Source organism: Strigops habroptila, chromosome 4 (genome assembly GCF_004027225.2).
Source record: "Strigops habroptila isolate Jane chromosome 4, bStrHab1.2.pri, whole genome shotgun sequence".
Taxonomy (NCBI): domain Eukaryota; kingdom Metazoa; phylum Chordata; class Aves; order Psittaciformes; family Psittacidae; genus Strigops; species Strigops habroptila.
In genome coordinates, this window is record NC_046358.1 from 75,509,003 (window position 1) to 75,518,483 (window position 9,481).

Sequence of the window (9,481 nt, forward strand, 5' to 3'; positions counted from 1 at the left end):
CAGGCTCACTTTTTCTTCTGGGGCAGCTGCTCTAGTTAAATCCTCTCCTTTCCCCATCTGCATCCTCGCAATGGCTGTAAGTGCTGGCACCTCTAATGCCGCAGTCCCTCCCATTGGTAATGTGGCGATTCAGTGACGCCATGGTTTAGTAATGCTATGATTTGGTCATGCCAAAAATTGCCCAAAGCCCCACAGATCCTCCCTGCTCCGAGCGAGTGCAGCAGCCTCCCGGGCAAAGGCACCTATAGAGGACCGTATCCATCCCGGATGATGCTTGTGAGCATCCCGGATGAGCTGTGCCCAGGCTCAGCCACAGCAGAGAGTCATGGCAAAACTAAGCCAAGCTGCAGAAGGCGATGGGAGAGGGGATCAGGACGTACCTTTGGTGCTGTGCAAGGTCTCTGGAAAAGGAAAGATCTGCACCTGCATTTATGGGGAGGGACCCGCTCACCTTGCCAAGTGCTCCTCAGCCAGCAAGCGCAAGGCCGCAGGCTCCATATGGCATTTCTCACGGAAATAAAGATCTGCTCGGTTCAGACCAGTGCCAACACCTCCTGCCACAGATAAGGCTGAGAATGTGCCTGAACCGACAAAAACGCCAACAGGAGATAGGTGAGGTGTAAGTGAATCCCTGAGACCACTTGTAGGGAACAGCAACTCCCCAGTATGGGGCAGGGGCAGCTCTCGCTCGCCACCAGCTATGGTTTGTCTTGGAAAAGCTTTTATTTCACCAACACCAACTGTTCCCACATTGCCAACGAGCCGGTTTGAGATGAGCGTGGTGGTGCTGGGATGCCGGTGCCGCGGGCTGAGCACAGCCGGTGCACCCCACCATGGCTCCAGCAGCGCTGGTGCTGGGTGTGGAGCTGCGAGCGCCGACAGCAGCGCGTCCTGCCGCGGTGGTTCACCCAGGAGCCCACCGGGGCAGGCGCGGTCCCGGGGGTGCTCCCCGCACCCCGCACGCTCCCGCAGCTCACCCAGCCCCGCCCAGCGGCCTTGGCTGGCGGCCTCCGGGGGCAGCTGCCGCGTTCCCAGGGGGGCCCTGCCGGGTGATCCTTAGGGGATGGCGGGGCCCTGCAGCGACCCCCCCGTACCCGGCGCTAAGAGACCCCTCACGGCCGGACACCCCCCCCCCGGTACCGCGGCACAAGACCCCCGCTAAGGGCAAGCCCGCCAGGGGGCGCTGCCGGCGGCGGGCGCGCGTTGCCCCGGTTTGTCCGTGTGGGGCCGCCGTAGCGCCCGCCCGCCCTGCGCCTCCGCCGCCGCTGGGAGGCCGCGCCGCCCCGCGCCGCAGGAGGGGCCGGGGGGTCCGCGGGGGCCCGGCCGGGGTCCGGTGTGAGCCATGAGCGACATTCGGCACTCGCTGCTGCGGCGGGACGCGCTGAGCGCCGCCAAGGAGGTGCTGTACCACCTGGACATCTACTTCAGCAGCCAGCTGCAGAGCGCCCCGCTGCCCCTCGTCGACAAGGGCCCCGCCGAGCTCCTGGAGGAGTTCCTCTTCCAGGTCCCCAAGGAGCGCGGCGCGCCGCCCAAGGTGGGCCCCGACCACGGCGCGGGGCGAGCGAGGCCTGGCGGGGCCCGGACGGGGTCCCGGGGGGCGGTGGGGGCTGAGGCCCTCGGGAAGCCGGGCGGGCCCTGGGGCGTGGGGCCGGGCAGCGGCACCCGGCCTCGGCCCCGGGGAGTGGCTGTGGACGCCGAGGCTCCAGGTGCTCAGGAGCCCTGAGGCGCTGCTGCTGGAGCTTGAGGCCTTAGGGGGACAGGATGAGGTCCCTGCGGGGCGGCTGCTGCTGGGGACCGAGGCCCCAGGAGCGTCCCTGGGGTGCTGGGGACCGAGGGGTTTCTGGCCAGGAGGGGACTGGGTGGCAAGACCCCAATGGGCTGGGCAGGATGCCGGGAGACAAGACAGGGCCCCAGGGAGGGGAGGTGTGGGGCACCTCGACGCCCTGGGGACTGCCTGCAGCCTCACAGCGCTGCAGCTGGGCCCTACGAGGGGTTTTAGGTGGCTGGTGTGAGATGGAGCTGGGATGGGTCTTTCCAGAGAGCAGCAACCAGAAACCAGAACTGACCGTGAATGTTGGGGTGCGTGGGCCTGGAGCATGGTGGGCTGCTGGGCCCAGCTCTGACCCCCCCAGCAGCACCCTCAGTGCTGTTATTTGCAGAGGAAGGAAGTATTTTTCACCCCAGTATTGCTCTCAGTCTCATATCTGGGTTTAGGCCAGCACTTGCAGGCGCAGCAAGAGCCAGTCTTGGGTATGCAGGTATTCAGACACCATCCAGAGCTTTTCGCTGTAACAAGGTAAATGCAGTGATGGTTCAGGAAGCTTGAATGTATGCTGTGCATAAAGGTTGAGTTTCTAACATTTGAGGGAAGCTCTCACTCTGTACTGTTCCTGTCTTTTCAGCTCTTGTTTCTTCAAGAGCCACAGTGTATTTTGCAGTTTCGCTTTTGTTTTCTTTCAGAGATTGAATTCACTTCAGGAACTTCAGCTCCTTGAGATCATGTGCAATTATTTCCAAGAGCAAACCAAGGATTCAGTCCGGCAGATCATTTTCTCATCTCTCTTCAGCCCTCAAGGAAACAAAGCAGATGACAGCAGGATGGCTTTGCTAGGAAAGCTGGTTTCCATGGCAGTGGCTGTGTGCAGGGTTCCTGTTCTGGAGTGTGCTGCCTTCTGGCTGCAGGTACAGCTCCTGTGCAGGCAGGGCAATCTTGGGGAAGGATCGAGGGAGTGTGCCACGATGGGTATGGGTGAGCTGGGGCAGAGCGTCACCCAATGGTTGGTGACAGCTGGTTGCAGTCAGCTGCTTCTCCATGGCAGCTTAAGCTGATAGAACAGCTGGCTGCTGCAGCTATGTTCTCACCATGTCTGTGCTTGTGTCCATGCCTTTGTTCCAGCATAAGGGAGAGCTTCTGCCAATCCACTTACATGTGCACTGGCAGAAGAAAATTTGGTGTTATTTTTACTGTCAGTGAAAGTTTTATTGATTTCCTCCCCCTCAAGCCCTGCATGTTGAAAGGGGTCAGTGGAGGGTTCGAGGGTTCCCAGCACAGGGAACAAAACCATAGCAGTTCATGGTCACGTTGCCCAAAGAAGCCAACTCCGCAGTTTAGGAAGTAAGCTGTGCCTGATGTGCAAGGTTGTGCATGCCAGAAGGGGCAAACCTCTCTCTTGCGATTTGAGCACAGAATACCTGTGTCTGGCTTCCATGAATGCAGTATGTTGGGGATCTCCTTTGGCTCTGTAGCACTTTCTGTGGCTGGGTTTAACCTGCTTTTCCTTGTGTGCTGCGGCGCTGCAGCGAACCCCCGCGGTGTACTGCGTGAGGCTGGCCCGAGCCCTGGTTGACGACTACTGCAACTTGGTGCCAGGCTCCATCCAGACACTGAAGCAGATATTCAGTGCCAGTCCTCGCTTCTGCTGCCAGTTCATTACATCCGTCACAGCTCTCTACGACCTCTCTTCAGGTAAGTGTTTCCAAGCTGTGTTGTTCAAAGTAAGAGGTGCAGTATAATGCAACACAGATTAACTGTTGCAAGGGAATTAACTGCTGAAATTGTAAAGGTGCTTGTGACCATGTGATGATTGCCAGAAGCAGCTCAGGGGTGTGGCTGTTGCCTCATCTGTCACTGGGGTGAGGATAAAAATAACCACTTGGTTATTTTTTATCTACTGAAGGTAGAGTCTCTGCTGGAGAAGCAGCCAGGTAATGCCTGACGCAAAGGGCAGTGTCCTCCACAGAGGTTCAGAGGACATGGGGGGACCTTATTGATGGAGCAGCTCTACGAGTGAAAGCTGATCTGCCTGGGCTGGGCAGCTGGACCTCCCTATTGCATGTCACCTACTCAGCAGATAGACTCAGGGCTGTCTGTCAGTCCGGATCCTTCCAAAAAGGGGAGAAACACAAATTCTGAATGTCTGCAAACTGGAGCAGGGTTCTGTTGAGCACTCATGAGAAATGCAATCAACAGTGTACTCCAGCGCGCTCTTTAACTGTACGTGTGACCAGCAGGTGATCTGACCTGTCTCTAGTTGTTGTTGCTCAGACACTGGAAACGTGTAGATGTCTAAAATAAGATTGATTTACCTTTACTCAGAGACAGCTCACGGTAGACTAGGGAACAACCATACACTAAGTACCAACACCACATATAATGCAAAAAAACAAATACTATTTGTTATTGATAAAGGAAATGCTTTGCATGGTCTTCTCCAGATAAGCAGCTTGTTAGTGAGAGAGGTGCAGGCTTAGACTTCTTTTCTTTAAAGTATTTGGTAGAGCTCGTAGCATATTCTTCTTCAGTGTTTTATATGTTTTGTGCAAGCACTTGGAAGTTCACCCAGCTGGTTAAAAGACATGCCAGAAAGGAAATTACATGAGATATAGGAAGCAATTTAAAAAAAAATCTTCAGTTTATTTGAGATGTCATTGGTGACACAAGAAAAGGAAGCTTGCTCTTCAAACAGCAATCCGTAAGTGGGCAGTCTCCACCATGTCCTGAGGGCAGGAGCTGATGACACAGACAGCAGTATCTGTGAAACTTGGAGTTCTCAAAGCTAAATACTGAAAAATACCAATTCTGTCTCCAGAGCACATGAGTAATGCTGTAGGCCAGATGATTTTTCCTATAAGTCATTTCAGGAACAAAAGACCCGACCAGATCTGTGCCGAGCTCTTTCTTGGCACTGTATGCAACAAGCGATGAAGTATGTTGCTCAATCCAGTAGCCCGCCCCTGTGGCAGGATGATGCACAACTGCTGTGAAGTCAGTGTTTCTCTTGTCTGTAGCCAAGCTGCAGCTCATGACCACTTTTCACTTCTTGAAGCTTTACATAATCCTATAATCATTAACCTGGCATGTGACTGTGGTGGTGTGTTAAGTTTTTCCACCAGACATGCTTGTTTAGATAAGTCTAAAAGGAAATTAGTTGAGTGGGGTGAAGAGAAAGAAGTGCCAACAAGTTTTTCCTATTCCATTGTACTTCCTGTGGCAAGGGGTGAATGGAGACTGAGTTTAAAGAAAAACTGGGTAGATGATGGGTGGGAGAGAAGAAAACGTCAGAAGCAGCTTTGCTGGGAAAGAGGATAAATGTTGGCAGAATAGGATAAATATTCAGAATGAGTGGAGAAGGTGAAGTTGACAGGAACGTGGTTGTGTCTTCTCTGGGATAAACAAGCATCTTACCTTTGGTGTCTTGAAAAAAACCAGCAGAGTTTGGGAGGTTGTGAAATTGTAATTGTGGCAGTGCAGGAAGGGTGTGTGTGAGAGATTAAATAAAGACTGCTGTCCCGTGCTCCAGTGCAAGGCTCAGCTTACCCAATAATAACTTTCCTATCTTCAGATGACCTCATCCCTCCTTCAGATCTGCTCGAGTTGATTGTGTCCTGGATCTTTGAAGACCCTCGCTTGATCCTCATCACCTTTCTAAACACTCCTATTGCGGCCAACTTGCCGATAGGGTTTTTAGAGCTCACCCCACTGACTGGACTGATCCGTTGGTGTGTGAAGGCCCCCTTGGCTTATAAAAGGAAGAAGAAAGCCTCTCTCTCAAATGGACATCCTCCCAGCAAAATTGCCAAGGACTCGACTTCAGGAGAAGACAGAGATTGCCACCAGCTGTATTCAAAACTGCATCTAAGTGTCCTGCAGGTTCTCATGATGCTTCAGGGGCATTTAACGGAGAAGAACCTTTACGGGCGCCTGGGGCTAGTACCCTTTGACCACGTGGTTCCACTCGTTGAGGAAATTAACAGACTTTCTGACGAACTCAATCCTCTGAATGCATCCAAAGAGATTGAACTGGCTTTAGACAGACTGGCTCAGGCTTTGCAAGTGGCCATGGCATCAGGAGCACTCCTGTGCACTAGAGGTAAGCTGTCGGTGGGGCTGGCAGAGACCCTGGCACAGGGTTCTTTTCCTTTAGTGTGCAGAAGTTGTAAGAGGGAGTTTTGGGGTGGAGGGATTAAAGATCCATGTGTTCACAGCAGAAGTAGTATTTTTCTGCTTTTAGGAAGCAATAGTGCAGGAAATAGTTGAGGAAAAATAACTGGATGGAGAGTAAGAAAGGAGAGATCATTGACGCAGGTGGCTGGTGTGTTGCTTTGCAGAACTGAAGAACTTATCTTTGACCTTGCAGTGTGCACAGGGGGGTTATAGCTGGCAGAGGGACAAATTTGACTCCCTCAGAATTGCTTGTAGCTATTTAAAAAGCAGTGTTTAATTGTGCTTCAGTTTGACTTCTCTGAGTTTGCTGCTGGAGGAGAGTCTGTGAAGCAGATCAAGCCATGAGGTGGGTGTGCTAGACAAGAAGTTTGAAAAGCAAACAAAAACTCTTCATCTGGAACTTCTTGGCCTTCAGCTCTCCTGTAATGAGACCCCATTACAGTGTGTATGGTTTCAGTTAAACTTAGTAAACAAGCCTGTTTATGTGGCTTTTGTCTTTCTGTCCTGTCTCCAAAACAGTTCTTTCTGAAAGACCTGCAGACACAGCACAGGGTCAGCCAAACAGACTGTTTTCTTGACACATTCTCTTGAAAACTGGTAATTTTTAGTGTGACCAGAGCTTCCCAAAGTTTAAAGCTTCCCAACAGCTAGGACAGTTAGTGCAGACCCCAGCTGCAGAGTGGCCTCTGCCTAAGCAGGTGCCTGAGGCTTTTGCTGTGGCTGAACCCACGCTGTTGGTTAGATCCCAGTGTTCTTCTTTCTAATGTTTTACATACAAAGTAGCTCTGCGTGTAATAAAAACAAGCAGAAAAGTGCATTTTTTTTAAGTTAATGGCTTATTTCAGCTGTGTTTTTTTCCTTAGCTGTTTACATGGTACATTCTGAGCGCTTGCTCACTATGGAAGCGGAAGATAATTCAGGATAAGTAGCTGCTGAAATAACAGCAGCTATTTCAGTGTTTTGGGAGTTTGTTTGCCTACAAAGGTACACTTTGTTCTCAGACTATTCCTGAAAGGACTCTAGCAGCAGGGTATGTTGGTAATTGTCCCGGTTCTAGCTATTCTGCTTTAGCAGAAGCTTGGAGATGGTAAAAAAGGTGCAATTTCTGCTTCATAGACCTCAGGAAAAAAAACCCCAACCCATTCTTTACACTATCACTGTTTTAAAAAAACCCAAACCAACACAGAACAGGTATTGGGTAAATTTTGCCTTGCTTTGATCTCATCATAAATGCCATGTTCAGTGGCAGAGTCATATTTTCTATTTCCTGTGTCTTAATTACATACAGTTAAGTGTCTGGTATGGAAAGCTGACTGGCGAGATGGAGAAACATTTTCTCTCCTTTGGAGGTTTTTAGTCAGAGAGTTGGGATTCTGGATCATTCTGTTGATGACTGGAGCTTTTTTGGTAATCTGACTTTCTTAGAAAGGAGAGTGGAGAGGAAGATCACTCTAATTTCTGCCTTACCCTTATTGTAATGTCTTGTGTCCTCTTTCAGATGACTTGAGAACTGTGTGCTCCAGGCTACCGCATAACAAGTAAGAGACCTTTCTGCAGCTGTGTCAGTTTTGATGCATATTCCAAGGCACACACTTGGGGGCTGTTGAGGCAAAATCTCCCCTAAAAATTTGTGTTTATTTTCTGAAAGTCGGCCTTTATTCACACAGAGATTAGCACAAGGGTAAAGGTGATAAACAGTGCTTGCTACTTCTTCCCTTGCAAGCTGGACTCTTGACTGAAGGACACGTCAGTGACTCCCACCATGTAGATGATCCAGACTGTGTTAGAATAAATGCACAGAAAGGGAAAATGAAATCACAGTGTGGAACCTGCCCCAAAGTTGTCCCGTCCCCAACGCCCTGCTTGTTTTATCTGACCCTAAGCTTAACCGCACTGTGCTGCTTGCCTCTTTGCAAAGAGGAGCCAAATTTTATTAAGAAAAAGGGAAAGAGGGGAAAAAAAGTCTTCTGCAAGCTGTAAAGAGCATAACTGAGTCACTGTCCTCTTGCCTCTCAGCAGTGCTGTGTGTCAGTTATGAATTATCTATAGAGTCAGTCCCCTGTGGGCTGGGGAGAGCTGTGACAAAAACCTTCTCTGAATAATCTTGGTGCCTGTCTGAATTTCTCTCCACAGCCTGCTCCAGCTGGTGATCTCAGGTCCGGTCCAGCAACCGACCCACGGCGCTCTGCCACCAGGATTTTATCCTCACATCCATACTCCTCCCCTGGGGTACCCCGCACACGCTGCGCACCCTGCGCTCCCGGCTCACCCGGCGCTCCCAGCTCATCCTGTGCAAACATTTATACCAGGAATGACATTCCCATACCGACCGATTCGCTAGAACGCTAGGACTGTAGAGTGTACCCGGTTTCCCTTAGTTGGAGGAAGCTTTGCAGATGAAACCAAATGTCTCGGGAACCACATTTTCCTCTTTGGTGTAAAGCTGAGCAGTGCCTGCACTAGGGATCAGCCCTTCGGATGTGGAGAAGACGCAGATGGGTCGGCTGCGGTCGGTTTGGATGCGGGGTGCAGATGCTAAAGCAGATCATAGGTTCAAAAGGAGGGGGTGGGAAGAGGCAACAAAACCCCCAAACCTCTGCAGCGAGTGGAAGTTTTTTGATCCGTATTGTTCCATGGACTCGCCAAGGGTATGTTTCTCAATCATGTGTTTCTCCGTAGCCTTGATCAGTTGATGTCACACTGAGCCCACCTGGTCTTGCTCTGGGAGGGCCAGCAAGAAAGGTGTGAGATTTTTTTCCAAGCTCGTCCAGTCCAGCCTGCTCATTTCTTTGTAAATGTTTGTATCTATAGCTACAGAGTATGTGTACACTGTATATTTTTGGAACACAAATGTTTGTTTCAGAAGCACAAGGTAGAGTAAAGCAGCACTTCCTATTAAAGGAAACAATTTAAGAAGTATAAAGTAATTCTGCCGCTTTCTCTTTCTAACAGTGATTAGATGGGTCAACGCGTTGGGCCTGCTCTAGGGAGGGAAGAAAACCCCTTTGTGGCTGCAGTCACCCCTCATGTCCATGCTGGGGAATGCCCTCTTCACATGCCTTGTTCAGTGATTCATGAAACTCTGGGCTGAGAGCTGGTGCATTTGATTACAGCTGGCGAGTGAGGTGCAGGTGGGTGCAGATGCGTTCAGGAGGGGCAGCAGAGCTTGCTGCTATTAGCACTACAGCAAAACGTGCTCTCTAGTCCCTTTAGCTGAGCTCTCTTGCTGTGCTGTGATTCTCTGAGCTCCTTCTGTGGGGTAAAAAAAGAAGAAAAGTCTTTTCTACATGTTGGCGCCTATGACAAAGACCTCCAAAGCTCTTGTCCTTGTTGGAGGAGATGCGGTAGCTATGGTTCTGTGCTGCCTACGAAAAACCAAATTAGATGTGAAAAACCTATTTGAATGAAACAACTGGAATGGAAACTGTGTTTGCCCTTCTCAGGAAAAGGAAAGCAATACGCTTTAACTTTTGGTCAGCCCTGCAGTGGTCAGGCAGTTGGACGAGGGGATCATCGCAGGTGCCTTCCAACTGAAAT

General features: G+C 50.8%; 1 protein-coding gene across 3 annotated transcripts; it reads left to right on the forward strand.

Annotated features, from left to right (window-relative positions):
• The first annotated feature begins 1,177 nt into the window (after positions 1-1,177).
• Positions 1,178-8,871, forward strand: C4H7orf26 (chromosome 4 C7orf26 homolog). 3 transcript variants are annotated; one of them, XM_030483220.1, is made up of 6 exons: positions 1,178-1,534; positions 2,461-2,682; positions 3,301-3,466; positions 5,343-5,870; positions 7,443-7,482; positions 8,078-8,871. In XM_030483220.1, exons 1-6 carry the CDS (start codon positions 1,343-1,345, stop codon positions 8,283-8,285), a joined length of 1,356 nt encoding a protein of 451 aa, XP_030339080.1. In that variant the 5' UTR covers positions 1,178-1,342; the 3' UTR covers positions 8,286-8,871. The 3 variants fall into 3 exon arrangements, with proteins under 3 accessions (XP_030339080.1, XP_030339081.1, XP_030339082.1); XM_030483221.1 differs by lacking the exons at positions 7,443-7,482; positions 8,078-8,871 and adding an exon at positions 6,464-7,280 and having other exon boundaries at positions 1,241-1,534; XM_030483222.1 differs by lacking the exons at positions 7,443-7,482; positions 8,078-8,871 and adding an exon at positions 6,477-7,280 and having other exon boundaries at positions 1,241-1,534.
• Positions 8,872-9,481: the final 610 nt, after the last annotated feature.

What these genes read in the sequence shown, in the direction of transcription:
- C4H7orf26 (XM_030483220.1), top strand. Translation starts at nt 1,343, where the DNA reads ATGAGCGACATTCGGCACTCGCTGCTGCGGCGGGACGCGCTGAGCGCC. An exon ending in GTGCTGCCTTCTGGCTGCAG is followed by an intron (nt 2,683 to 3,300) that starts GTACAGCTCCTG and finishes GCGGCGCTGCAG; the next exon opens with CGAACCCCCGCGGTGTACTG. An exon ending in TCTCTACGACCTCTCTTCAG is followed by an intron (nt 3,467 to 5,342) that starts GTAAGTGTTTCC and finishes TCCTATCTTCAG; the next exon opens with ATGACCTCATCCCTCCTTCA.